Source organism: Buteo buteo, chromosome 13, assembly GCF_964188355.1.
Source record: "Buteo buteo chromosome 13, bButBut1.hap1.1, whole genome shotgun sequence".
NCBI classification, from domain to species: domain Eukaryota; kingdom Metazoa; phylum Chordata; class Aves; order Accipitriformes; family Accipitridae; genus Buteo; species Buteo buteo.
In genome coordinates this window covers 23,960,476-23,988,324 of record NC_134183.1, presented here as the reverse complement: position 1 = coordinate 23,988,324, position 27,849 = coordinate 23,960,476, and the positions used below count along the sequence as shown (strand labels likewise).

The window sequence follows — 27,849 nt, the reverse complement described above, 5'->3', positions numbered from 1 at the left end:
GAATGGGTGTCCTCCCTCCCCGCCCAGCATCCTTTAAAGGCAGGTAAAAAATTGCAGGAAACGCTGCCTTTGAGCTGAGATGAAGACCAACGTGCTGGCTGTAGTTACTAACAACCTCCAAGGCTTTTTCAGACTAAAATATCAGCCCCATCTAGCTCATTAGTTAGCTCCCAGAAGGTGACATACAGAAAGGGTGGCTTTCCTCAGCCAGGTGAAAAAGCAAAAAGGAGGGGACAGAGACAGGAGTGGGGAAAAGGGGTGAGAAAATGAGGAACAGATCAGAAGATAAGAAGGAAGCTGAGTGGAACAAACCCAGAGAATAGAAGAATAAAGAAAAAAAATAGAAAAATAAAGAAAATAGAAGATGAAACCAATGCAGAGGATCACATCAGCTCCTGTGTCCAATTAAGAGATTCAGACCTGCTGAATGATGAAAAGGGAGATTTGCTTGGGAGAAAAATCAAGGACCACCTCTTGCTTGTGGTAGATGATGGGGCAGGATCAGCTCCTGTTTACCCAGCTGAGGTGTGGCTAATCCTGAGCCCAGCAAAGACCAGAGCTGAGGAGAGAGAGAACACAAAAGGGGGGCCACGGGAGACAGGGCTGTGTTTGTACAGCGGCTGACAGGCAGCTGCAAGTCCAGGCAAAAACACGACATGCTCCCAAACAAGTAGCTCTCTGAGCAGATCACTTCTCCCTGAAAAGCCTGCCAGCTAACCGCAGACAGCTAGAGTGAACGTGACTCCTGTGTGGGGCTGCACGTGCTCTGCAAAACACAGCCCTGCCACCCCGAAGCTGTGGTTGTGGGGTCACTGCCCTCACTGCTGGCAAATCTGCTCTGGCTGCCTGCAGCGGGTGAGGCAAATGTGCAGGCGTAGCTAGAAGAGGAGGAAGCACAGGTAGATGTTTTCTTACATTCCTAGGTCTTGCAGAAGACAACCTGCCAGAAGTGAGAAGATGTAGACATGACAAAGGAGGAGGAAGACTGCAAAGGAGCCCCATTTCACAGCTACCCTAAAGGGACTGCACTAACTCTGGGTCATGGGGAGGTTCTGGTGTTCGTTGAGATGAGCAACATCCGTACAGTGTGGTGTGCCCACGAAGCCAGCCCTGCTCATGGAAATGAGTCACATAAGGTCTTGATATAGGTGGCCTCCCTCCTGTTTTCCTCCTCGAGCCTGAGGTGGGATAGCAAGGACTGGAAGGGAGCATCCTAAACTGGACATGGGTTGCCACACAAGCCCTTAATAATTGACCTGGCCCCACCATGCACGCCAAAGGAGGTGCTGGGGCTGCATCCACAGGTCCCTGGGGAACATCTCCAGGAGACACAAACAAATCTGACCCAGAACATGGACCAAAGGGAATGCTCCAGCAAGATGCAAAGCTCTGTTAGGACCAAAGAGGGGCTGTGAAACCCACATGTTTTCATTCACTGTATCTACTCTGGATGTCTCCAGCGAGAGCCACTGGTTTTACTGCTGGGGCTGTCAGGGCAGCAGCCCATTTCCAGCTGGGGACAAGTGGGGACTCAGCACTGGAGCTGGGGCTGTTTAATCCTCCAAGAGCCATGAGGAGGATGCAGAATAGGTGGGCTTTGCATCCAGTATCAACTGGGCCGTGGGGCAGGACAAGGAGGTGAGAGGGAACAGTGAAATGTGAAAATGCCTGGAGCGGATTTGATGGCAGAAGGCAAATCTGTTCGTGCTATAATAAAGGCTCTGGTGGAGGCTTGGCAAGGTAATTGGTGTGGTGGGAGATCTCACCGAGAAGGAGGGGTGATTGCAGAGGATACATGGGGTATGACTAACAGAATGGATGTCTTAAAAACACATTAGTGTAAACTTCCCAGCAGGGAGGGAGAGACACTTGGGAGACTTTACAAGGGTCTGATGCAAAACTAAGACCTAGGAAATCTCATTTGGAGGAAATTTGTAAAGCAGCCAGGGGATGGGTGGATACCCCTGCCCCTCAGGACACTCTTGTTCCTGCTAAGGAGCTCTTCACCTCTCCAAACGGTGCGTGTGGAAACTGTATGGAGACATCTGTGGATGTGCAGAGCTATCAGCTGGCTTCTTGCCTGGGAGCTGTTGTCGCTGCTGACACAAGAGGTAGCACAGCCCCAGGCAGAGCGCTCGGGGAGGACGCAGCGAGGCCGGCAGTCCTGCGGCGTCCCCTGCTCCAGCCTCATGTCATGTGCGTGCTGCCGCTGGGGCTGGCTACGTGCGCTCCTCCATGGCGGGTCTGGACGCCCCGACCAGGCAACAGCCCCGGTCGGGCCATGGCCGTGGCTCTCACAGATGGGTTTCATTCAGGACATATGTCTGGCTTGGAGCTTGTTTTCATTTCCTTTTGAGGAAAGGAGGAGTCATGGGAGAGGAGTGACTGAGCGGCTGAGCCGGCCCTCCTGGACTCGGACCTCGGTGCCAAAAGAGCTCCTGCTGCGGCTTCCGCGGCGGCTCTGGGGGCTGCAGCCCAAGGGGCAGGGGAGAAGGAGAAAGAGCTTCAACTGGTGTGTCAGCGGTGCAGGATCCGTCCAGGATGGGGGAGAGATTGAATTACAAAGGCCAGGCTCTGATGGGTCGCAGGGTAGGGGGGATGGATGGCTCTTTGCCAGCACAGGGGCTCCTGCAGCAGCTCCAGCTGAAGGCACTGGGCACCAGGAGCTTTGTCCCAGAGCAGAGGTCCTACAGGAGCCAATGTCCTGCATCGATGGTCATCAGCCACCCCACACAGGGGCACAACTGGTTCCAGGTGGCCTCTGAGAGCCGCTTTGGTCTGCAGGAACCAAGGGAATAAGGAGTCATCTTTGAGGTGTGATCACCCTGGATGCCCCCATGGGGTCGGGCATTTGTGCGAGAGGGAGGGAGGTGTGCAGGGACCTGTGCTTTCCTGCTACAACCAGCCATAGATGTGGCTACTGCAGTGTGTTTTAAAAGGCCCCAAATATGCCTCTCTTCAGGAAGAAATGAATCCCAGAGCTGTGGCAGATCTCCCCTTGTCTGCTAGGCTCTGGGGGATCAGAGCAAGTGCGAGGCACGGAGAGGGTAGGACAGGCAGAGTTCAAACCTTCTCATTATGCTCTGAGATACAGAGATCAAAAGGCAACTTAACAAATTAATAAGGCCTCTGCCTGGGCAGAGCCTCTCCCCAGCACGGATGGGCGGGAGGGGAGTGTGCTGTAACGAGCAAACAGCCTCTTCTTCACCAGCCAGTAAGACAGGTTCTGAGCTCCTTGCAAACAGCATGGCCCAGCTCCTTAGAGTTCATTAGTGTTGTTACATATTCATATAGCATTAGCACCATCAGGGCTGTGATGTTTAATCAGGCTGCGAGCTTGCCTTGAGCCCTACAAGTCTTTGAGGACCTTCCATCAAACGTATGCCAGAAGCACATGCAGCAGATTGGTGGCTTGAGTAAGGGAGGGGTCTTGTGAGTGTGATAACAGGACAAGGATCTGTCCCTTGCCACAGAAACCTGGGTTATCAGGGGAACCTGGATGATAAAGTTATCAAATACACAATTTAGTGCTTTGTGTCAACACAGGAGCTTGCCAAGAGCTTCCTGAAAAAGAACAAAAGAGCCATGGCTTATCTGCCTGCAACATCTGCTCCGTGCTCAGGCACAGGCAGGCCGCTCGCCACTGCTAATCCATGAGTGGTTTCGATTGTGCACCACTGCGTACCATGGAGTGTCAGTGTTACTGGATGGGTGCTTTCAACCAACGGGCTAGAGACGGGCAAGGCAAGTCTGGGATGCGGGGTCTGCTCCATCTATCCTGGGCAGTGCTCTGAGCTGGGCACTGCAGGGAACCGCCGCCACCACCACCACGCAGGGCTTTAGTCCTGGCCAGTGGTCAATGCTGATCCATCGTCAGCGGGGAGACAGCTATTTCCCAGGGTGATTCTTCCTACAGCAGATAGGAGTGACCGTTGGAAAGGCTGCTGTTACCACTAGCTATTGAGGAGGTGTGTGTAAGAGGCCAAGCCCACGTGCCTACCTTTTAGATGGACAAAATTAAGGGAGCCATGTCCTTCCCTCAAGTTCCTCCAGCCCTTGGTTTCTCATCTGTCAAATGAAGATGAAGGCAACACCTTTTCTGTTGGAGATATGCATGGATAAATCCTTAAAGTCTGCAAAGCACTCCAATTCAGAGAAGGGGGATTATATAAAGGTGCTTATATTAAGTACCTTACACAGACACCAGCTCTAAGATGGATATAATCTTGTTTATTGAGGTTAGAGCAAAGGACTTGAAGTTAAACTGGCTAGGATCTCATCCGAGCTCTGATACAATCAGCAGTGGGAATGGAGCAAAACCAGGAGACGGTGCTGCCCTTTGCCTTCTTCCTTTTAAATCACAAAGTTTTATGTACCCTGAAGGGCACTTGGTGGGTGTACTGAGCATTCCATGCCCTGAGGATATTCAGTATCTAGGTTTCTTCAGATAGTCCTGAAGTTCCTCGTACCTAGACATTAGCATCCCTAAACGTAAAGCCTGATTTTAAAGAAACTGTTGCCCTTTCGGTGGAAAGGGCAGAGAGTGTGGAAAGCTTTATTTCTCTAGAAAATAAACAGAGAAGTCCAGCTACGTGCAAGGATTGTCCCAGCCAGTGGACGTATTCTGCAGCCGTTAGAAACCATGCACTGGCATGCCAGCAGGCAGTGACGCTGGCTGGGGCTGCGGGAGGTTAGAGATGCTGGCACTGAGCACTTGGTTATCCTGTTAAAAGGATTGGGAGCAGACTGGGTCTTAACCCTCTGCGACAGTGCCATGGATCGCTTCTCCTTCCCACTCGGAGTAGCTGACACGTGTGGCAGGATGGGAGGCTTGATCCCACAGGGCAGGAAACCTTCTCAGGACCTGTGCTGTGGCCTGAACCACAACCTCTGGCTCTAGGAAAGCGCTGTGCCTGCAAGGGATGGGGCTGGGTGTTTTTGGGCCCTGCATGCTGGGGTGAGGGAGGAAAACCATGTTGCAGGGAGAGTTGTGGGAGTGTTTCGGGTGGGGAATCCCTCTGGGGTGTAACAGCAGCTGCCTTTCTTTTGAGATAAACCGAAGCCAGTCAACTCCTTTATACAACAGATAGCTGAAACAATAGGGGCTGCCACCCAAAAAAAGATTCATGCTGAATTGGGACTTTGCTGGGAGTGGGGGAGTGACATTGCTGGGGGGGGGGGGTTCCCGTGGGTCAGAGGTGAGTGTCTGAGAGGGAGTGGAGAGAAGGAACATGAAATCCTGGTGATACTCGAGCCATCACTGCAAACTCATCAGCCGTGAGATGCACCCTGGCCAGTTTTATGGCGAATGAGGGCTTTATGCTTGAACAAGGGGCAGGCTGTGTATTGTTCGCCTCCCTTGTTCACAGGAAAACACCTTTGTATAAGCCTGGAAATACAGAGGATTGCATCAGAGAAACATGCAGCCCCATTACCTATTTTCCTCTTTATCAGCCCAGCTACGGGAACCAGTATATTGGCTATCTGCACAGCTCAGAAAGGGTTACGGCACAGCAAAGCCTGGCAGATCTCCATGCAGAAGAAACCAAACCAGTGGTAAATCCTGCTATAACAAGGCCTAAGTAGTCCTTGCAGAAGGGAGTGAAATTATGCCTAACCTTTGACCTACCCAACTCTTTCAAGTAGAGCCATCCCTTGCAAAAACTTGGCAGCTATATGAACCGGGGGTGTGGTGTTCATCTGTGGGGGCTGTCTCCATTCCTGGCTGCTTCCCTGTCCTTGACAGGTTGCTCCTCTCCCTTCTCTGTCTCTCATAGCCAGAGCTTCCCTCTTCCAGCTAGGACAGCGGGGCTCTTCCCAACCCCGATTTCTCATTGGGATCCCCTGCTCCATCGCAGGTCTCCATTCAAAGAGCCACTGGCGCCTCCAGGAAGCGCCGTCCCTATGGAAAGAATAGCTCCGCCTGGCCTCCACTGCTCGCTTTTTAATGTCCTTTCCCATGCACGTTCCTCGGGACATCGGCATTCATGCCCCTGGGGACAGAAGGAAAACATTTTGCTTTCTGTTTTTAGAGAGGCTGATGATTTTTCTGCAGCTCCCTCTGGGTCTTGCATCCTCTCCGAGACTGATCCAGGCAGTAGCTCCTCAAGAGGCTGAACAAACACCCTTGTCCTAGTTGCTTGTGCACAGGCCTGGGAATCTTGCCCTGTGCTCTTCCTGCTCCTGGCCTTGTTTTCCTCTGAACACCACAGCAGTAATTAGCTTGAGGTTGAAGGGTTATTCGAAAGCAAGTACTGTGTCTCCCTCCTTTCCAGCCGCTGTTTCTCCCTACACTGGAGTTAGTTATATTCTGCCTGGAGTTTCCTTTGTGTCACTATTAATTGAAGAAAACACCACCAGTGAGCGTGGTGGGTCTGGGTGGAAATATGTGTCCAGTTTCCTGTGTTCCTCACGCCCTGGTGCCCCGGCAACGCTACCAACAGCCAAATTGCCGGCACACCGGGGCAGCTGGACCTGCCAGTGGGTCTGTTCCTGGGGTGTTGCTCCCAGTCTGGGTGATCTCATGGGCACTGGTTGACTGCATCCAAGAACAGCATTAGCTGGACACTGGAGTAGAGATGGAAAAGGAGGTGGAAACACTGGTCAAAGTGCACAGCACGCAGCTGGGCTGCCTGGCTTGCTGCTGGCTGAGGTGGCCGCATTGCCAAAGCCAGAAATGTAGCAACACTCCAGCAGAGTCAACATGTAAATATGAGGAGCCAAAGTATTTGAGGTGGGTTAGTTAGTGCTGAAATGGAGGGTTTTGCAAGAAGAGATAAAATCAGCTTGATGTTTAGGAGGAGGGCTTGGAGTGGATTTCCAGTGCGGGGTCAAATGATCCAGCATTCCCATACTGTGCGGTTCTCTTTTCCAAAGCATTTGCTGCTGAATATGAATTTAGCTGAATATGCTTTAGCCCAATGGTTTCTGCCTTCCAGGGCAGAGCTCCCCACATGGCACCAGCTCCTCTCGAGAGCACGGCTGGGCTTTTCCAGCCCTTGGCGGCCAGGCACAGCTCAAAGAGGAGCTTGTTTGTGGCTGAACCAACAGACCTATGGCATGGCGCTTTGGGCAGAGAGCTGTTGACCCCCCCAATCCCTTTACCACGCACCCCTGACCTGGCTGCAAGCAGTTTTCCTCGATGCTGGTTAGGAGGAGCTTGTGAAAACCCTGTTCCGCTGGCACGCTGGGTGCCAAGGGTGGCGGAGGGCACTCGTGCGTGCCCTGTCCTTGTGGAGGGGAAGCCCTCTCCAGCTTTCACTCCACCCTGGGAGAAAAAAAGTGGGGTTTGTGCTGCAGAACAGCTCTTCCTCCTGCCAAGTGCTGGCAGCCCCCAGTGCATCCCGCTCCAGCCCCGCACCCCTCTGCCTGCCAGCCAGGGCCGGGAACCGTGGGCACCGCCAGGCTCGGGAAGTCCCCAGCGGGCACCCGAGGGCCAAAGTCTGGTGTGGGGCGAGCCGGCGCACCCCCGGCACCCGGAACATCCTCAGTGGGCCGCGGTGGCGCTCGCTTCGGGGCCGCTAATGAAGCCCCTCTGGCTACGAGGCCAGCCTCCCAAGCCTGCCGCTCGCCCTCCCGCCGCCTGCCTGCACCCCGCGCCCCGGGTGGCCGGCGTGCTCCCCTCGCTGCCTGCACCCCCTCCCTGCCGCCTGCACCCCTCTTGCTGCCCGCACCCCCCCGCCTCCCCGGCCCGCAGCCCCCTCCCGCTCCCCGGCGGGGGATCTCCGGGCAAGGGCGGGGAGAGAGGAGGGGCGACCCCGCGGGTCACCCCCTGCCCGGCGCGGCGGGCCCGGTCCCCGCCCCGGGGGCGGGCGGCGGAGCACGTGGGGCCGCGCCGGGGCGGGCTGAGTCACTCCCCGCCCCGAGCCCCGCGGCGGAGCGGCGCGGAGCGGCGCGGCTCGGCTCGGCTCGGCTCGGCGCGGCGCGGTGCGGCTCGGGACGCAGCATGAGGATGGCGAGGCTGTGGGGGGGGCTGCTCTGCCTGGCGGTGGGGCTCTCGCTGCTGCTGCTCGTGGCCGGTGAGTGCCAGCGGTGCCGGGGTACCGGGGAGCCGGGGATCAGGGGTGCCGGGGATCACGGGTGCCAGGGAAGCCCCGGGTTACGGGGATCCGGGATGCAGGGGATCCGGGGTGCCAGGGGGCCCGGGGTGCTGGGGAGCCGGAGTGCAGGGGATCCGGGGTGCCAGGGGGCCCGGGGTGCTGGGGAGCCGGAGTGCAGGGGATCCGGGGTGCCAGGGATCGAGGAGGGTGCAGGGTTGTCCGGTGTGCAGGGGATCCGGGGTGCACGGGAGCCCAGGGTGCAGGGGATCCGGGAGGCGGGGTGCAGAGCGAGAGGATCTGGGGTGCACGGTGCGAGGGTCCGGGCTGCGGGGTGCAGGGGTGGCGAGTGAGAGGGTGCGCAGCCCCCAGGGCTGCCGCTGCAGGAGCAGAGGAGCTCCGGTCCCGTCCTTGCTCCCGAGCCGGGAATAGCTCCGCCGGGCTGGCCCGTGCTTTCAGGCTTAGATAACCGTGCCTGCAATGTAAACAGCTTCCCCGGGACCGCCTGGCACAGCGCGCCTGGCGGGCCGGGCCAGGGGAATCCCGGGGAGAAGCAGCTCCACCATGACCCTGGGGTGGTTGACTCCAAAAGGGATGGGGGAGACCAGGGAAAAGGGGAGCAAAGCCCAAGCGCAGGATCTGGGGCCCGGGGACAAAGGGCAGCAGGAAGGTGTGCTGTGAGGAAGGCCCCGGTTGTGCTCGCTTTCCCGGGGCAGAGGTGCCCATTTAGCCCTGGCGAGACAGGCTTGACCTGACCTCCCCCAGCCCCGCTGGGATGAGCCGTCCCAATTTTTGGAGGATGTTATTTTTGTCTTCCAGCCAGCCTGTGGGTTCATATAAGCAAACATTTCCAAAAGCGGTGGCTGATCTTTGTTGCCTTGGTTCCTGACTGTCCAGCCCGTGACAGCTCTGTCCCTGACCGGAGAAAAATGTGTGTGGGGAGGATGGAGATGCTGAACTGCTCCAAAACCAGGCCTGATACAGCCGAGAAATAGCAGCATCCAAAACTACTTGCCACAGTGGAAAATGTGACCCGTGTGCCTCGCTGCTAGGCAGGGGGCTGGCTAGCGGGACCCACCACGTAAGGGATTATTCCTGGGAGGGGATAAAAGGGAGTTCCATTACTTGGCTGTATATTAAAGTATAAAACTGGGACCCCTCCTGTCCCGATCCTGGGAGGAGCCCTTGCTCCTTTGCTGCTGTGTCCCACCCCAGAAGCTCCTGCGTCGGAGGCAGCGCGGATGCTGGGAAGCACACGTTCGTTGGTGCTCTGTGCCTGGGGAAGCAGCCGGCTCCTGCTGCTGAACAGAAGCAGCTCTGTCCACAGGGCCTTGGCCGGCTGCCGGGAGAGATCCTTGGGATGGGGCAGCTGGATGTGTCCGAGACCTGCGGAGGGGTGTGAGGCAAAGGCGTCCCCACGTATCAGCATGAGCTCTCTCCTCCCATGCTGTAGCTCATGGCAGCGCATTGATAGAGCATGAGGTCATGCAGAACAGGCTGGGCAACGCAGGCAGCAACTTGAACCAGTGCCCAAGTTTTTCTGCCTCCTGAGGCTGGGCTAAGGGAGCTACAGCATCTTTTCGGAAACCTTCACATAACGCTGGCCTGTCTGCCACCACTGTGTACTCTACAGATGTGTAGTGTCAGGAAGAGTAGGATTAACTCAAAGGAGCCCTGCTATTAAAAGACTAATGAGTAGGAGCTCTCTGAGTAGTAGCTTAGGCTAATGAGAGCCGTGCTGTTTGGTGTGGGTCCAGGCAGCGAGCCCACAGCTCATTAACTTCCACCGTCTCCAGGGCATGCAGGTAGTGGGGGGTTATTCCTGGGTCTCCACCTGAGTTGAGCCCTTGCTCAGACTCCTGCAGCGTGGCAGAGAAGAGCCTGGCATCAAGGGATGTGCTGTCCCAGTGTTTGGCGAGGAGTTATTGAGGCTTTCAGCCAGATCTGTGGGAATCTGGTCTAGGGTTATGGAGAGTGTTGCCATCTTGCAGCTCTTGGGGCAGAATAAATTGAGTGTGGGAAGAATTTCGGCCTGGCTCTTGCAATCTGATTCAGCACTGCTATGGGGAGCAGAAGGTTGATGGGTACGGTGGGTTGACCTCAGCTGGTTGCCAGGTGCCCACCCAGGTGCTCCGTCACTCCCCCTCCTCAGCAGGACGGGGGAGAAAAGAAGATGAAAAAGCTCCCGTGTGGGTCCTTTCCATGGGGTACAGCCCATCAGGAACAGACTGCTCTGGTGTGGAGTCCTCCCTGGGCTGCAGCGTGGATATCTGCTCTGGTGTGGTCCTCCATGGGTTGCAGGGGTACAACCTGCTTCTCTGTGGTATTCACCATGGGCTGCCAGGGAATCTCTGCTTTGGCTCCTGGAGCACCTCCTCCCACTCCTTATTCTCTGCCCAGGGTGTCTGCAGGACTGTTTCTCTCACATTTTTCTCACTCCTCTCCCACAGCTGCTGCACAGCGTTTTTTACCTTATCTTACTTATGTTATCACAGAGGCAACATGAGTGTTGGGCTCAGCTTTGGGCAGCAGTGGGTCTGTTTTGGAGTTGGCTGGAACTGGTTGTCTCCAACATGGGGGCAGCTCCTGGTGTCTTCTTGCAGAAGTCACCCTTGCAGCCCCCTGCCACCATCATTTCGCCACATAAACCCAATACCATGGGAGATGCTGGAGGTGGATGAACAGGCAGGGAAGGTGCAGCCTCACTAGTTCCCTGGGGAGCCTGTCTGGGGGCTGGGGCTGCCTCGTGGGAGCTGCTTGGAGAGTGGTGGAGGTCTGGCAGGCATCGTGCAGGGATGGACTCTGAGCTCCCTCCTCGCATGTTTCCAGCACCTGAGAACGAAGGCATGCAGGCTCCCCCTTCAATGATTTTTTTTTTTTTTTTGGTCTTAAGAGTACTAACTTTCATTAGCAAAGCCCAGCAATGGGACCAGCTCCATTCCCTTGAATAAATAATCCTGTCCTGCTCCTGCCCAAGTGAGCCCCAGCCTCGCCACCCCCGCTTCCCAGCTGAACGGCAGAAACATTTGATGCACCAAAAACGTGGGTTTCCCCTGGCTTCAGTTTGACTTGCAGGCTCTGTTAAACCCCCTTTTTAATGTGCCAGGGCAAGGCAGGTCCTGGCCGCCCTCTCATGCTCCTGGTCTCAACCATCGCTCTTGAATGCCGGTGGTCCGGTGCAGGATCCAGCAGCCGGTCCCTGCCAGGTGCTCCCCTCCCCGCGGCATCCGCAGAGGAGCAGTTCCTGCTGTCGAGCCGGGATGCCTCCGTGTGCATCCGCGGGGCTCTGGTGGATGCCCTCCTTAGGGATGGCTTGCAGTGACACGTGGCTTTGCTTCTAGGTGACTTCTGTGACGTGAACCATTGTCAGAATGGGGGCACCTGCCTGACTGGGATTAATGAGACCCCCTTCTTCTGCATCTGCCCCGAGGGCTACATTGGGATTGACTGCAATGAGACGGAGAAAGGTGAGGGGCTGACCCCCTCATGGGTGCTCCATGAAGGCCAGGAGCCTTGCAGCGTGGCAGCGTGCCCTCGTCGTGGCCCTGCACCACTGGCCCTGGGGTCCAGCCATGCTGATGGGCATGTAGAGTGGAGATCCAAGCAGGGATGCAGTGACCTCCATCACTTGGGGGGAATGCGTCGTCTTCAGGGAGCGACAGCACGCTAGATGCTCTTCTTTTCCACCTGTGCCCATATTACAGCTGTTTTTCCCCTTCTCCAGGCCCCTGCCACCCCAATCCTTGCCACAACAACGGCGAGTGCCATCTGGTCCCAAACCGGGGGGACGTCTTCACCGACTACATCTGCAAGTGCCCTGCGGGGTATGATGGGGTGCTTTGCCAGAACAGTGAGTACAGTGGAGTGGAGGCGTTGGGGGGGCTGCTCTGCTACTAAAGGCTTGGGGACCCCCTAGGCAGCAGTGGGGGGGACAACCGCGGGTGTTTGCAGCTGTGGCTGTGCCAGGCACTGGGCTCTGTTGGGGGCCATGGGCTGGTTTGGACCTGGCAGGGTGGAGGGAAGGACTGTGGCACGGGGACATGGCAGTGTCTGAGCCTTGCTCTGCATTTCTGGAGGGAACACAGTGCCTCAAGTAATGGGACAAGGGGTGCCTTGAGGCTCAGCCTGCTCCACACAAGCTCCCATCCTTGCCGTGGCTGTGTCCCAATGCACCCGTGTGGCTGCAGTCAGGGGGGACAAGGCTTAGGTGGCTTCCTTGGGTTAGAGCTTTAACCCATGCCACCATATCAGCAGGAATGTTGCCGTGGTCCTTGCTCAGGGGCTGCCTCTCCCCTCTTACTGCTGCACTGAATGAGGGGTCTGCTCCCCAGGACTGGCTTTGGGGTCACCTCCTGACCTCCCCACTCTGTCTTCTAGACAAGAATGAGTGCTACTCCCAGCCTTGTAAAAATGGAGGCACCTGCCTAGACCTAGACGGTGACTACGCCTGCAAGTGTCCTTCTCCGTTCTTGGGGAAGACCTGCCACGTCCGTAAGTCCCTGGCACCAACTGTACAGAAATCCCTTTCCTCCCTGTTCTCCACTGCCCTGTTCCTCATCACCAGCATGCCCAGGAGAGATCTCACCAGCTGGTTTAGGGGATCTGGAGGGCAGCCGTGGGTGGCTGTGTGCTGGCTGCCCTTGGTGCCAGCAAGCCTGGTCCTGATGGAGGGAGCATCCCTGGGAAGATGCCATCTCCTCTCTCAGGGGGCCCCAGAGCAGCCCTTTGCCCCTTCAGACCTCCGTGCTGAGAGGGACTGATGGATAGTGTGGTTTTGGCTGAAGGCTGGAGAGGGGGGGAACACCTGAGGGACAGGCAGGTCCTCGTGCTGGTCTCCATCTCTTGCCCTGTCCCCAGACAAGAGGTAAATGACCCCCCAGTTTTGCTCCCTGGTCACCGTCTCTCTTTGGTGCTGGTGTCCCCACTGCCCCCAGGCTGTGCTGTTCTCCTGGGCATGGAAGGAGGAGCCATCTCTGACGCCCAGCTCTCTGCATCCTCTGTCTACTATGGCTTCCTTGGCCTCCAGCGCTGGGGGCCGGAGCTCGCCCGCCTCAACAACAATGGCATCGTCAACGCCTGGACCTCCAGCAACTATGACAAGAATCCCTGGATCCAGGTACCAGTGGCAGGACCAGGAGCACCGGTGTAGCGGGCAGCCCTAGTAGCCATGGCTTGTCTTGCTGGGTTGCCCTTGTGGGATTTCTCTGCTTCTGGTGGCAATGGCAGGGCTAAACTGCTGCAGTGAGGTGCCTCCCAGGGGCATCCTGTGACATGCCTGGAGAAGGCAAGGTCCCTGAGGGGGCAGATGGGGACCTGGGACGGCAATCCCCCTTTCTCTGCCCACCCCCAGATGCGAGGCTGGAGGGATGGAGGACTTTCATCCCAAGGAAGTCACAGTGCTCCGGGCAGCCACTTTACTGGTCCTGATGCTGAGCGTGAGCCCACCCTCCCAGCCAGGCTCAGCAGTGCCAGTGGGCACAGGAGCTGTGCACCCCATCCTTACTCAGGGTCTCCTCTCCCCCCCAGGCCAACCTGCTGCGGAAGATGCGGCTGAGCGGGATCATCACGCAAGGCGCTCGCCGTGTGGGCCATCAGGAGTACGTCCGTGCCTACAAAGTTGCCTACAGCCTGGATGGGCGGGAGTTCACCTTCTGCAAGGACGAGAAGCAGGACGCGGACAAGGTGGGCTGCGATGCTCCAAGCGAGGGCCGTGCTGGCTCCCCCCGCTCAGTGATGCTGCGGGCGCTGAGGGGGCTGTGAGCTGCATCCCAAACTGTCCCCGTGTTTGGGAAAGTGCTTTTGATCTGGGTCAAAGCCACATTGGGAACTGTCCTTGCAGCCAGACGGCATAGGCAGTTCCAGTGCCAGGCTAATGCTCTCTGGCTCTGTTTAATTGACCATAATCATAACGAAAGAAGCAGCGCTGACTTATTTAGGTCATTCAGATAACGTCTTTATCACTGATACACTGTGGGAACTGGGCATGGTCTGGAAGTGGTAGTGAACGGCTTACACGGCTCAGTGCTGTGTCTGCACCAAGCATGAGCCAACAGCATGTGTCACTCTCAGAGCAGGAATACTCATTGATTGCAGCACTCTCCACTGTTTTTTTATGGCAAGTGTCTCCTGGTTGTTTTTTGAGCATCCAGGGAATGGCTGGGAGTTTCTGCCTTGATTTAAAAAAAAGAAAAGTTTCTCTTGTTTCTGCAGCAGTGGAAAAAATGCATGAAAACATGACTTGACTATTTATTGCGTTAAAAAGAAAGAAGCGAGCCACCTCTCTGCTTGTCACAATTTGAGGAATGTTGCCATAGCGGGAGGGAGCTGGTCCTGCTGCATGTGTGGCTCCTTGGGATGAGGATGGAGCACGGGGTGTTGTAAAGCTCTGTTGAGAGTCTTGAGGCTGCTGCAAGGTCATGCACTGCTGCAGGGCACAAAAGCAGAGCCCAGCTTCCCCCAGTCTTGCAGTTGGCAGTGCCGGGGTCTGTCTGTCTGCTGGGCAAGAGATTTCATGCACGAGGCTGCGGGAGAGCTGGGGCACTCAGCCCTGCTCCCCATTGCAGGTTTTCCAGGGGAACATGGACTATGGCACCATGCAGACCAACATGTTCAACCCTCCCATCACTGCCCAGTTCATCCGCATCTACCCTGTGATGTGCCGCCGTGCCTGCACGCTGCGCTTTGAACTTATCGGCTGCGAGATGAACGGTAAATGTTGGTGGCTCTCCCTTCCCCAGGGACAGCAGGGTGGGGGGGGTGACATGGGGCAGGGCATCGCCCCTTGTACTGGTTCTGATCCCCTGGGACAGGGGATTTGTCAGCGCTTGTTTTTCCTCATGCTGGCTACGTGATGCCTGGAAATACCCACGGGTGCTTTTGGGGAGCACAAGCCATTAATCCCACCAGCTCAGCTAGGCTCAAGCTGCATTCTCAGGCTGCTAACGCCTTCCCAAGCCAGGGCTTTTTATTGTGTCCCCTCCCTGCCTAAGCTGTGAACCAGCTGCTTTTCCTTCCGGAGAGCTTGAAAAGCACCGGAGGATCAAAGTCCTCTGGGAAACCTGAGGGGTGATTAGCATGAGCCCTTTCCCTGTGCCTCCCACATTCCTGCCCCACGGCACGTTCCTGGCAGCCGAGCGGGACCCGTGTGCCAGGGGGTGAGTGGGGTGCCGTGGGGGCTTGGGTGCTGTCTTGCTGCTGCGTGGGTGCGGTGCCAGCTGTGCTTTCGGCTGGGGATGTCTTTGCATTGCTCTCTTCACCCGTGAAAGCATCCTCCTCTGCCTCCTGCCGAAGCTGTCTGTATTCCAGGGCTGGGCTGTGCCACAGGGATGTCTGTGTGTCCCTGCAGCAGGAGGCACTGTGAGCCCGGGAATAGCTGGGAACTAAAAATCCCGGGAAAAGGCAAGCTGGCTGCGACCCTGCACATCTGCCGAGTCTTTCCCTGCCTGGCCCTGCCTGCCGCTCCGGGCAGTGGAGATGTGGGAACGTGGGGATGGTGCCTGCCAGGGCTGCGGGATTTTTCTTGCGACAGTGCCGTGGACTCTTTCCTTTTCACTGCCTGTATAAACCATTGTGTTACAGTGTATTTCAACACGGCAGGTTGCTCGGAGCCTCTGGGCATGAAATCCCGCCTGATCTCCGACCAGCAGATCACAGCCTCCAGTGTCTTCAAGACCTGGGGCATCGATGCCTTTACCTGGCACCCCCATTACGCTCGCCTGGACAAGACGGGCAAAACCAACGCCTGGACAGCACTCCACGACGGCCAGTCTGAGTGGCTGCAGGTGGGTCTCGGTGCCCTCCCTCTGTAACCTCATTTGTCCTCCCCAGCAACTCCGACTGTGTCTGGGGCCACCTCCTGTGCCGGGGTGGGTGGCAGCAGCGTGGGCACGGTGAGAGAAGCCGGGCAGAGCTACCGGGACAGTGTGGCTGGAGCCTTGCTGTGGGGCACGCAGGCCGGCGGTGCTCCCTCCGAGCTGGGATCGCGGGGGCAGGTCAGGATAGGGCTGCAGCCACCAGTTTTATCAGCGATGCTGGAGCTCTGGGTCAGAAACATCAGCGCCCGTAGGGACAGGGTGGTGCCATCTCTGCAGACCTTCTTGCAGAGTGCACTGAGCCCGCAGCACCCCAGTTCTCCATCACCCGTTGGGGAAGCGCCATCCCTGCCTGGGGTGACCGTCCCATGACCCTCCAGCTGCCCAGAACACCGTGTTTCTGTTTTGCAGGAAAAAATCAGGTTTGCTTTTCTCTTCCCAGTCTGGAATGGGAACAAGTAGTTTTGAAATTTCCTTCTCAGTTTCCTTTCCTCCCCTGTTTTTGTACTTTTCACATGATTTCATGACATAATAGGACAAAGCAGTTTAGATATTTGTCCTGCTTTTTATTTGGGAAATGATTAAAAGCAGCTGCTTCACGGCCTAAATAAACCAGCTTATCAAGATGTCTGCTGATGGGGTTGGGATGACGCTCTGACTTGAGCTGTCGCATTGCTGGCTCCCTGTTTGTGTACGTGCATATAGATTTGCATGTATACTCATATATATACACATATACATTTATACATATAGCTAGTACTGCCCTCGACAAGCATAAAATAGAGACTAAATTAAGGAGACTCTAAGCTCATTTTCTGGTTTACCCTGTACCCTGCCAGCAGCAGTAGCACAGTGTGGCAGAGTAAAGAGAATAGAAACCATCTCACAATCCAAATGTCAGACCGCGCTGAACTGCATATTTTCTCAGCCAGAATCACTTTCCAGTGGAAATGCATTTCCTCCGGGAATCCTTTTTTTTTTTTTAATTGAGATTTTTTGCTGTCATTCCCACATTGACCTTTTCAGCAAAAAATGTTGAGGTGGCAGCGGTGGGGAAGGGAGCTGAGATGGTGGGGTTTGTGTCCTGCTTTGGGTTGCTTCAAGGGATAATGCTTGTGTTAAAGGGTCGAATATTTCACAGTAGTGTTTTATTAGTCGCTCTGGCATCGGGGTGGGGGTCAAGCGGTGTTTTCTCCATTCTTGACCCCTGAGGGCCAGCACATCCCAGCTGCCTCCAGGACACGCAGGATGCTCTGGAGTGGGAGCACTGCTCCTGCGAGGAGCCTTGATGAGCCTTGTTTCCATGCCAGATTGACCTCCGGGACCAGAAGAAGGTGACGGGCATCATCACACAAGGAGCTCGTGACTTCGGGCACATCCAATATGTGGCAGCCTACAAGGTGGCCTACAGTGACAACGGCACATCCTGGACCCTCTACCGGGATGGCCAGACAAACAGCACCAAGGTGTGTGGGGAAGGGCAAGGTGGGCAGCGACCTCCCAGGGCTTGGGGATGCCGCTGTGGGGTGGGATGGGATGGTGGTGGGGAGATCCTGGCGGTGCTGACACCCACCTTTCCCCTCTTAGATCTTCCAAGGTAACAGTGACAACTACTCGCATAAGAAGAACGTGTTTGACGTGCCCTTCTATGCCCGCTTTGTCCGCATCCTGCCCGTGGCCTGGCACAACCGCATCACCTTGCGCGTGGAGCTGCTGGGCTGTGACGAGTAGCCGCCCGGCAAGGAAGGACGGGGCTGCTCTTCCCCGCTGCCCAGCCTGCGCCCTGCCCACCCCTGCCCGTTCCTGCTCTGACTTCACACCCCCCTCTCTATGTCCCAAAACTCGGGAGGCAGCCAGGAGGGCTCCCCTGCCCCACATTAGTGCTGGGACCGCAGCACTGCACTTTATGGGGTCCTTGCAGGTGGGATGTAGGGATGGCTCCTGCCCTTTTGCCCCACTAGCTAAGGGTGAGACCCCCTCCTGCAGCTGAGGCTTGGCTGGGGGACCCTTTCCTGCAACTGGGGCTTCCTTTGGGGACCCTATCCCCCAAATGGGGCTTTGCTGGGAGACCGCGTCCTGCAACCAGGGCTTGGCTGCATCCTCCCAGCTAAGCCTGGAGACAAATTTTCTCCCCCTTTTTGCTTCTGCTTCCAGCAGAGAGGCTGCAGCCAGCGGCAGTCCCCTGCCTGTGCTGCAGCTTGGGGCTCAGCAGTTTTGGGGGGCTTAGGGCAGGCACCCCAGGCTTGCAGCCTCTGATGTCCCTCCTGCTCCCTGCACGGCTGCAAGAAGGGGCTCCGAAAAACCTGTGTGGCTGTTGTCCCCTGCCTATTTTGCCAGGCCCTGGGTCTCCTTGCCTGTGGTGTCAACACCGCATAGTGCAAGGGGAGTGGTGAGATGGCTCCTATCAAGAGGCACCGGGTCCCCGTTGCCGGTGGCTCTTCCCACTGGGCGCTCCCGGCAGGCGCTGCGGCTGGCATTTCAGCAGGTGCTGCCCATTCTCCTTCCCGGGTTGCCGGCTCCAATGTCCTCCAAGTCTCAGCATTGCTGCCATCCCCGCCTTACTGCAGTTTGGGGTGCCTGGAGGTCCCTTGTCCCCGGAGCCAAGCAGTGACCAAGGGCACTGTGGTCTGGTAGTGGGAGAGAGATGGTTTGTAGCCACAACAGTGCGGAGAAAAGATGGGAAAGGTGGTGGTTAAACCACCCAAATGCAGTAGGCAGAGAGCTGTCCCATGACCCTTTTTGTAACCTGATTTTTTTCCCTTTCCGTGGGGTGGAGGGTAGCCTCTTGCAATGCTCGAGCCCTCGGGATTAGCAGTAGGAGACGAGCGAGACCTGGCACCGGCAAGCAGGAGCATGGGCAGGGTGTCTCAGCAGCGGCACTTGGTGGCGATGCTTCCCCCACCTGCTGGGATGTGAAGCAGCCGTGGGGCCAGGTCAGCGGCAGGTTCACTTTGGCATGTGCCAAGGGAGCCCAGGTGGGATGGCGGTGGCCCCACTCTGGGGCATCTCTGACAGTATTAAAACCAGCTGAAACTTCGGGGCTGTCAGCTTGGCTGCTCTGTGCCTCCCCGAAAGCCACCTCCCAAAGCCCAGTAGGTCCAGCAATCTCCCAGTATCCCCTCTGAGCCACCTGGCTCCTCCGTCCCGGTGGGCTGCTGGCTGCCGTGCTGACCCTGTACCTCTCCTGCTTTCCCAGACTTTCCTAGCTCCCTTCCCTGCCCGAAAACCAGGGTACCAGGGCTTTGTGCATCTTCCCCACTGCCTCCACCCCGTCACAGCTGCTGGAGCCTGTGCTCGCAGCTGGCCAAGCGCAGCGGGATGGGACTTGGGGAGGGGAAGCTGCTATCAGCAGCCCACGCCCTGCGTCTCCTCCTTTGGCTTTGATCCTAGAGCAAATCCCGCAGCTTGGAGGAAAATGGGCTCTTACACCCGAGCACGCTCCCAGGGCTGGCGGGAGCTATGCGTTTTGCCAGGGCTGCCCGTGGGGATGCTCCCAGCAGAGCCTCCCCGGGCAGGGCAGGGGGGTGGATGCTGCTGGAGCAGGATCCCCCTGCATCGAGGACAGGGTCCCTGGTAGGGAAGAAACACTGGGGTTAACAGGACAGAAGAGCTTTGCTCCTCTCCGTAGTCTTCTGCCACACTGGGCAGGGACCCCTGAGGTTGGCACGAATGGCCCAGGGCCACCTGCATCCCACCACAGCACTCCGTCCCCGCAGCTCCGGACAACCTCCACGCACCTTCGTGCTGCCAGTAGTGCCCTGCTCAGCCATGCATTCCCTCCCTGGGCCCTGGTCGTGGGAGGTGGGCTCCTGCCTGGCCCTGTGGGTGCCAGCCCCAGGCACCAGAGGGGCTACAGGGCTGATTGCAGAGACCGGGTTGAATTCATTGTGGCTGTGGCTGCTTGGTGACAGATAGCAGCCACAGCTAGAGCCGGGGACAGGGGGGACAGTCAGCCCGGTTCACCTCCAGACATGCCACCCTTATCACCGGGAAGCTGGGGCAGAGATAAGCGCAGCTTGCTCCAAGTCCAGCCAAGACAGCCCTGAGCTGGGAGCACGGCAGAGGCTCCGTGGGAGGGTGACGGGAGCAGATGCCGCATGTGAGAGCAGGGGACACGTCCTCAGCGCCCGGCCGCCGCTTCCCCCTGCCCATTGCCACCCCCAAGGCAAGCCCCTCTGACGGATGCTGAGCCCTTTCCCAGCTCCGCGGTGTTTCCTTCCTCCTCCGGAGCCCCAGGACGGGGGGGGTTGGCGAGGGCCAGGGTGCCTTCCACGCCATGCGCAGCCCCTCATGCTTGTCCCCGTGTCCCTCAGATGCTCTTCCCGGACGCGGCTGGGTTGCTGGGGCAGCAGGAAGGCCCGGAGGGCCGGCACGCTGTGGCTGAGGCACCCCGCTGCCTGCTGACTCGGCTGCCGGTGCTGCCAGCTGCCCGTGAGCCGGTTCCTCAGGAAGCAGCCGTCGGGAAGAGCATCCTCTCGCCTCTACCCGGAAAGCCCAGCACAGATCACAGCCTCCTCCATCCCACCAGGAACATGGGTTTTCCTCCCCAGTTTGAGCCTCGGGCAACAGGTTCCTGCTGGAATTGTCCCGCGCAAGTGGCATTTCAGGGAGAAATCTCTCCGTTGGGGCCACGGTGGAGCTGTCGGCTGCCAGGTTTGAGGTGGGGAAGACAGGGATGACATTTTTATGGCTCCCGTTCAACCAAAAGCTCAGCCAGCCCTAAACATGTGCCCTAAACACGTGCTCCCAGGGCAGAGCTACCCTGACCCTGTGCAGCCTCGCTTACCCTGAAACCCACGCTCCCACCCAGGGTCCCTCTTGGGGAGCAGAAAACAAATCTGAGATCGTCCCTGAAGCTCCAAAAATAGGGTGAGAGGCAGGAGGGAGCAAAGGGGATTCCTCTGTCCTCGGGGGGCTGCCGGTGGCTGGATCCTTCCTCACGCCAGCTGCTCCCCAGGAGGAGGTGGAGGGCATCGGTGACCACAACCAGACAAAAGCTGTGGCCAAATGTGAGCCATGAGCTTTTGCTGAAAAGAGGTGCACAAAAGCATCCCTCTCCCCCTCCCCGCTGCCATTTCCCCTCCTCGGCTGGGCAGAGGATGGCTCCTGGCAGGCGCCGCGGTGCGTGCAGTGCAGGCAGCACAGGGCACCGTGAGGCTTGTTTCTCGGCTCCGAAACAATGGGGTGGCCATGTCAAGGAGCAGCGTGCCCTGATGCGGCTGTCTGTCTATCTGCACAGCCGGGGGGGTGGAGGGAACCATCCGGATCGCCAGCTCACTGGGACACGGACAACTTGGGCAAGCAACTGCAGGGGGGCACAGGTGGCCGGGATGCAACTGGGATGCAGCTGGGATGCCATCCCACCACCTCCTCCGGCCATGGGGCAGGGCTAGGGGGCCGGGGACCCTCGGCTGGGATGCAGGCAGCGCAGCAGACCTGCGCTGCCGTGCCGGGAGATGTAATCGCCCCTCCATTGTGGGCTGCAAAGCAGCCTGCTCCAGGCAGGCAAGCAGGCAGTGTGCCCAGCCGTCACGCTCCCACATCCCTGGACTGCCTGGCTCCGCTGTGTCCACTCTCAGGGAGGGCTGGCGGGCCCCTAGGGGTGGGTGTGCAGGCAAAAGGAGAGCAAGGAAGAGAAGTGCCTCCAGACCCTGGGTCCCACGGCCATCCCCAGTTGGGGCTTCCCACGGGGGTCAGGAGCTGCCGGGCCGGCGCTGGCGGCAGATAACGCTGTTTCCGTGCCAGCTGCTCCCTATCAGCGTGGCGGCGACGGGCAGACGAGATTGCACCCTGAGCGTGCCGTGCCGGGGGGCCGTCGAGAAGGGGTCCTGGCCCCCTTCACCCCACGGCCAGCCCCAGGGCAGTTTATTTTTGCACGAGTTGTTTTCTTTCCGGCTTGATGCCGTCCCGCGCAGCGGCAAGGGCCGGACCGGGGCCCCCCGCGCCTCATTTCCTTGCCATAAAACAACAAAGCGGGGGGCGAAGCGGCGCGCTGGGCCAGGGCGGCAGGTCGCTGGGTCAGGGCACACGCCGCTCCGTGGTTCCTCCATGTGCTCGGCCCCCTTGGCCGCTCCCGGACCGGCATCCCCCAGCTGTGTGGCCACCGTGCTGCCCTTCCTGAGGGCCGGATCTGTGACTCTCAGAGCCAGGGCTGCATGTCCACGTGCTGGTGGAAGCTGGTGTGGAGGGCATCACCCGAGTTTAGGGATGATGCCCCTCAGATGGGTGCAACCAGGCACCCCAAAGCTTTTGCCCCGGTTTCTGTCCCTCTGCTTTGCTGCCATAGCCCCAAGCGGACCCTGAAGAGGCTGAACCCTGTGGCTCAGCTACTTCCCTTGGAACCCAGAGCAGGCAGGCGCTGCCTGCACATCCCGGGCACAGCCCACCCCCCCGCCACAGCCCACCCGTCCCGAGCCGCTCGTGCCCACGGTGCTCCTGCCATGTGCACGCTCGATACCACCACTGCTTGGGGACCGCGACCAGTGCCCCCGGTGGGATGTGGGACGAGGGGTGGCTCTTCTCCCCCAGCACCATGGCTTCACCGGGGCTTTGCACGGGGCATCGCGAGGTCCCACCAGCCCCAGCGGTGCACCCCGCTGCCTGCCGCTCTCCCCCTCCAGGCTGGGGACAATGCTGGCAGCTGGCACATCACAGACGGAGGCGTGCGGGCAGCGTGCGGGCAGCGTGCAGGCACATGGCGAGGCCATCGCCCGGGCACGGCGGGCAGGCGGGGGGCCGGGGGCACCCACCCCAGGTCCGGGCTGCGAGCAGGGGGTTGGGCAAGGCGTGTGTTTCCCTTTAAGAGGCAGGCCCTGGAGCTGCTTCCTCTCAGCCCTGCAAGAGCCCTAAACACAGTGCATCTGCCTGCAGCCTGCCCGCACGCCTGCCTGCAGCCTGCCCGCAACTAGCGTGAGTAGGGCTTGGCCTCAGAGCCGGGGCTGGGGAGGGCTGGCACCCCGGGGTGATGGACACCCGGCTTGCCGTGGAGGGCAGGGAGGGCTGGCATCGCCGTGGAGGGTGCCGGGCATCACCGCGGAAGGTGCCAGGCATCGCTACGGTGGGCGCTGCCGCACGATGCTCGCTGACCGGCATCGCGGTTGAGGACGCCGGGCCCCCCCCGGCGTGTGACCGCAACGCTGGGCTCTGGGAGGGTGGCTAGGCACTGGGGGCGCAGGGGGGCCGGGGCTGGTGCCCCCCAAACCGATTTGCCAAGGTGCCGTCGCCTCGAGCCCGCCCTGCCGCGCGGGCGGGCAGCACGTGGCAGCGTGCCCGCCGGGCTCCGGTGCCTGCAGTGCCACGCGCCGCTGCCGCTGGGGCTGCGCTGGCCGTCGAACGGGTGCGCCCCGCGCCCGCCGGCCCTGGCTCCGCAGACCTCGGTGGGTGGCAAGCGCAGGCTGCAGCCCACGAGGAGCTGAGCGGTGGCACCGGCCGCGGAGGAGAGCCACGGAGCAAGCAACCCATGGTGAGAGCAGCCGGTTGCACGCCCCGGTCCCCGGAGACCCTCACCGTACCCGGTATTGGACCCTGCCGGGGCTGAGCACCCGCTCTCCCACAGCTCCCTGGCCTGGGGGACCTTTGCGGGCACTCGTAAACCTTGTCAGCCCGGGGGGCACAGATGTCAAATCCCTCCCAGGCTTGGGGGGCACAGATGTCAAATCCCTCCCAGGCTTGGAGGGGGGCTCCCGGAGGCTTGCCGGGTGCCGGGCCCCCTCTGCCGGCTCTGGGAAAGCTCGCAAGCCGGCAAATACTGCTGCGAGCTGCCCTGGGTGAGCCCCGTGCAGGGCACCCTTGGGTGCCCGGGGCACCCAGCGCTCGGGGCAGCGCGGGTCTCTGGTGCTGCGGGCCAGCCGGGCTTCCCCCCACCCAGGCTTCGTGGTTTGGGAGCGATACGCGTTGCACGGCATCAGCGCCAGACACGTCTGTGGCGCAAAGTGGCAGCCGTGGGTCAGAGCTGGGGGTCCTTGGCTGGGCTGGCTGGGTGCTGCCGGGCTTTGTCCGGTGCTGGGGCAGTGGAGGCAGCCCCGAGCTCTCTCCTCCCCTCCTCGGCTGGGTTGCACGCTCGGCTGCCTTTGTAAACCGAGCTTGCGGCTTACAGCAGGGCTCGGACGCTTCTCTCCCCCCGCACCCCCTATGTGATGTTTTCCCAGTGCTCCCTGTTCAAAGGACGCCCTGGGATCCCTTTTCCCCTGGCTGCCCTGTCCCTGACTTGGTTTCAGCTCCCCGCTCTGGGCTGGGTGCTCTGCAAGCCCCAACGGGCAGCAGTGGCGAATGCAGTGGTGCGTGGCGTGACCCAGGTGGGAGGATGAGGATGGAGGGCGCTGGGAGCCCCAGTCGTGGGGCAGGTCTGGGAGCACCGCTCAGGTTGCCTGCACCCTTCCCTGCAGGCAGGCGAGTGGCTCTGCCGGCTCTTCCCACCCCTCTCCTTGCATCCTTGCGATGGGGTCTGCCCGGCACCATGTGCCAGGCAGGGCTGGGGTGCTCCTGGTTAATTTGGGGTGTTACCGCAGCCCTTTCCCCCTCTGCAGCCCGGGCTCAGGATTCTGCCTCGCTCCCCAGTCATGCTGCTGCTCCCGCTGCTCCTGGAGGCCACCCTGCTGCGCCTGGCCAGCAGCTCCCACCACCCTTTCTACAACGGCTTCTACTACAACCACATCATGAACGACAAGGACAAGGGGCAGGAGAAAGGTATATCGGGGATTAGCAGGGTGGCGGAAAGCAGGGCTGGCAGATTGCCTCTGGGATGGGGAGGGGACACATCTCTTGGAGGGGATGTGGGGCCCAGAGGAGCAGATGGGGGTGCTCTGGGGACGCTCGGGGGTGCTCATGGGATGCTCAGGCAGAAGAGGAGGTGGCTGGAGGGAGGGAGAGGGGCAGCTGCAGGAAGATTTGGGGATGCCACCCAGCCCTGGACCCTAACCCATACTTCATGCCTTCCCTCCCTGTCCCCAGTGATTTACTTCAATGGGGCCAAGCTGGTGGTGGAGACCTCCAAAGACCCCATCTACAGCTCCAATGGTGCCAATGTCACCCTGCCCTGCCGCTACTACTATGAGCCCGACATGGAAGCCAAGCGCAAGATCCGCATCAAGTGGTCCAAGCTGCGGGATGACTACACCAAGGAGCAGGATGTGCTGGTAGCCATCGGCAAGACCTATGTGGCCTTTGGGGACTTCCAGGGCCGCGCTCACCTCCACCAGGCTGGCCGTCGCGAGGCCTCACTGGTCGTCAGCGACGTGCGCTTGAAGGATGATGGCAAATACCGCTGCGAGGTCATCGATGGGCTGGAGGATGAGAGCGACGTGGTGGACCTCCGGCTGCAAGGTGGGGGCACGGTGGGGACCGCATGACCCCCTGCACCAAGCCAGTGAGCCTGGCCTTCCTGTGGCACCCCCTCCTTGGGGGAGGTAGTAAGGCAGGGGGGTTGGGGAGCCCAACTGTGGGCAGAAAGGGGCTGGGATGCTCAGTGTGACAGGGTGGTGGCTTGGGGCTGTCTGACTGTGGGGTCTCAGCAGCGAGTGAGCTGCTGTCTGCCCAGCTGGGATGCTGGGTATGCTACTGTGGAGTCAGAGTTGGGGGTGACCCTGTGGCTGCAGCATTTCCTGCCTCTACCCACCCGTCTTCCCGCTGTGTTGCATCATGTGCAACCGCCTCCTCGCCTCCCAGCCCTCGGTGTCCCCATGCATCTTGTGATGAACCTTGGTGACTGATCCAGCCCCTCTTGCTCACTTGCCACGAGAGACCTGACTCAGCCCTGGCTCCACCGCCAAGCCCAGAGCTGGGGAAACATCCCCCTTTCTGTGCCCCTGCCCACCCCCTTGGCCCCTGGACCCTCCCTCCCTTGGTAGCTTGTCCCCACTGGCCCCTGTGACTGTGGTCTGTGGTGGTGGTGGTGCACGTGTTCCTGTGGTCCATCCATCCCCATGACAGTGTTCCATCCGTCCCCATGTTGGTGGTCCATGTGTCCTGGGATCGTGGCCCATACATCCCCGTGATGCTGGTCCTTGTGTCCCTGTTCCTGTAGCCTGTGCATCCCCATGACGATGGTCTGTCCATCCCCACAGAGGTAGTCCATGTCTCCCTGGGACCACTGTCTGTGTGTCCCCAGGACCGTGGTCCATATATCCGTGGTGTGGTGGTCCCTGCATCCCTGTTATCATAGTCTGTGCATCCCTGTGTGTGCCAGTGCTGTCCCCATGAGGGTGGTCTTCGTGTCCCCAGGACTGAGCCCCTGTGTCCCCGTGCCACAAGATGTCGCTGGCAACTCGCTGCTGGCAGCTGCACGCCCAGAGCAGCCCTGTCCTGAGCCTCAGGCTGTGCCACCCTGGGGGTGGTCCCTGTCCCAGAGCCTGAATTTGGGATGGGTTGGGGACCCTTGCGGCTCCTGCCGGGGCTGGACTTGGGGCGGGTGGGCTGCCTGCAGAGCCGGCTGAGTGCCCCATCTGCCCCCAGGCATCGTGTTCCCCTACCAGCCTCCTCATGGGCAGTACAGGCTCAACTTCCACGAAGCCGAGCGAGTGTGCCAGGAGCAGGGTGCCATCCTCGCCACCTTCAACCAGCTCTTCCAGGCCTGGAGCGAGGGGCTGGACTGGTGCAATGCGGGCTGGCTGGCTGACGGCACCGTGCAGTACCCCATCCACCTGCCCCGCAAGCCCTGCGGTGGGCTGCACCTCGCCCCGGGCATCCGCAGCTATGGCCCACGCCACCGGCACCTGCACCGCTTTGATGCCTTCTGCTTCTCCTCTGCACTCAAAGGTAGGGGCTGGGAAGTGGGATCCTGGAGAAAGATGCTGTGCCCCATCAGTGGCATCCCATTTCCTCCCTCCCCCTTAGGGCACAGGGCTCAGCCTGTGTGGGAATGCTCCAGGCAGGGATGCTCTAGATGGGGATGCTCCAGATGATGCTCAGCACTGATGCTCCCATCTCCCTCCTAGGAGAGGTTTTCTACCTGGACCACCTGGCCGGGATGACACTGGAGGAGGCCAAGCAGAGCTGCCAGGATGCGGGGGCTGAAATCGCCCGGGTGGGGCAGCTCTACTCCGCCTGGAAGTTCCTGGGGCTGGACCGCTGTGATGCCGGCTGGCTGGCAGATGGCAGCGTCCGCTACCCCATTGCCAAGCCCCGGGCCAACTGCGGCCCCGCAGAGCCTGGTGTCCGCAGCTTTGGCTTCCCCAGCAAGGGCAGATTTGGGGTCTTCTGCTACAAGGAGAGATAAGGAGCTGGGAGGGCTCCTTCCTGGCCGGAGGATGTTTCCAGCCTGACAGTGCCTGGCGTCAGGTGTTTCCCAGGGCTGTTTTGGGGGTGACTGGGGGGAGGTGGGGCGGGGGGGGGAGGCTTCTTTTTGTTTTATTTTGTTTCTTCCTTTATATTTTCCACATCTTAGCAGCTGGCACATGCAGCTGCTTGGGGTGGCTGCCGGCTGGGGCAGCGCGGGACCGTCCCTGGCATGGGGTGTGCACGAGGACGATCCGCGTGGGCTGCTGCCACCCCGCTTGGCCTCTGCCACCCCGTGGTTGGTGGCCCCTTCCCACGGTGGCAGCGTGTCACTGACACCCGCCTGCCCTTCCAGGCTGGTCCTGTCCCTGAGCTCGCAGGGTGGGAGCGAGGCAAGGCTGAATTTGGCCAGAGGCAGAGAGTGGGTGCCTCTGTTGCATCCTGGTTCCTCTTCCAGCCCCGTCCCCATCTCACTGAAGGATGCCGTTGTGCCTGTCCCCATGGGAGCGCCAGTGCCTTATCTCAATGCGCCCCTTGCCTGGACACCACTTGAACTCTGGTGCCTTCTTCTTCGAGCGTTTGGTTATGAAAAGATGTATTTTCCTGGACCTCTTCTAATAAATCAGTGGAGAAAGCCCTGGAGTGACATGGCTGTGCCCCCATCTCTGTCCCAGCATGAAAGAGGGGTCTGTCAAAGCGAGAGGATTTGGTGATCCCTGGCTGGACATCTGGGACTGTCTCGTCCTTGGCTGAGCATCATCTCATCGCTGCTGGCTCAGCCCTGCACCCAC

The 27,849-nt window shown here is 59.4% G+C and overlaps 2 protein-coding genes across 4 annotated transcripts; both read left to right on the top strand.

Annotated features, from left to right (window-relative positions):
- Positions 1 to 7,857: 7,857 nt before the first annotated feature.
- On the top strand, positions 7,858 to 18,884 carry MFGE8 (milk fat globule EGF and factor V/VIII domain containing). Of its 3 annotated transcripts, none has more exons than XM_075045082.1 (10): positions 7,858 to 8,018; positions 11,378 to 11,503; positions 11,761 to 11,886; positions 12,414 to 12,527; positions 12,971 to 13,152; positions 13,563 to 13,718; positions 14,600 to 14,744; positions 15,615 to 15,817; positions 17,158 to 17,313; positions 17,435 to 18,884. In XM_075045082.1, the coding sequence occupies exons 1-10, from the start codon at positions 7,946 to 7,948 to the stop codon at positions 17,576 to 17,578; spliced, it is 1,425 nt and encodes a 474-aa protein (XP_074901183.1). In that variant the 5' UTR covers positions 7,858 to 7,945; the 3' UTR covers positions 17,579 to 18,884. The 3 variants fall into 3 exon arrangements, with proteins under 3 accessions (XP_074901183.1, XP_074901185.1, XP_074901184.1); XM_075045083.1 differs by having other exon boundaries at positions 7,859 to 8,018; positions 15,633 to 15,817; XM_075045084.1 differs by lacking the exon at positions 11,378 to 11,503.
- Positions 18,885 to 22,643: 3,759 nt separating this feature from the next.
- Positions 22,644 to 27,704, top strand: HAPLN3 (hyaluronan and proteoglycan link protein 3). The gene is made up of 5 exons (XM_075045081.1): positions 22,644 to 22,756; positions 24,373 to 24,532; positions 24,797 to 25,168; positions 26,297 to 26,599; positions 26,779 to 27,704. The coding sequence occupies exons 2-5, from the start codon at positions 24,406 to 24,408 to the stop codon at positions 27,057 to 27,059; spliced, it is 1,083 nt and encodes a 360-aa protein (XP_074901182.1). The 5' UTR covers positions 22,644 to 22,756; positions 24,373 to 24,405; the 3' UTR covers positions 27,060 to 27,704.
- The last annotated feature ends 145 nt before the right edge of the window (positions 27,705 to 27,849 follow it).

Bases quoted from the DNA above. Each gene is read 5' to 3' on its own strand.
- MFGE8 (XM_075045082.1), top strand. From the start codon at position 7,946: ATGAGGATGGCGAGGCTGTGGGGGGGGCTGCTCTGCCTGGCGGTGGGG. The intron at 12,528-12,970 runs GTAAGTCCCTGG...CACTGCCCCCAG, and splicing joins GGGGAAGACCTGCCACGTCC to GCTGTGCTGTTCTCCTGGGC. The intron at 13,719-14,599 runs GTGGGCTGCGAT...TCCCCATTGCAG, and splicing joins AGAAGCAGGACGCGGACAAG to GTTTTCCAGGGGAACATGGA.
- HAPLN3 (XM_075045081.1), top strand. From the start codon at position 24,406: ATGCTGCTGCTCCCGCTGCTCCTGGAGGCCACCCTGCTGCGCCTGGCC. The intron at 24,533-24,796 runs GTATATCGGGGA...CCCTGTCCCCAG, and splicing joins GGACAAGGGGCAGGAGAAAG to TGATTTACTTCAATGGGGCC. The intron at 26,600-26,778 runs GTAGGGGCTGGG...TCTCCCTCCTAG, and splicing joins CTTCTCCTCTGCACTCAAAG to GAGAGGTTTTCTACCTGGAC.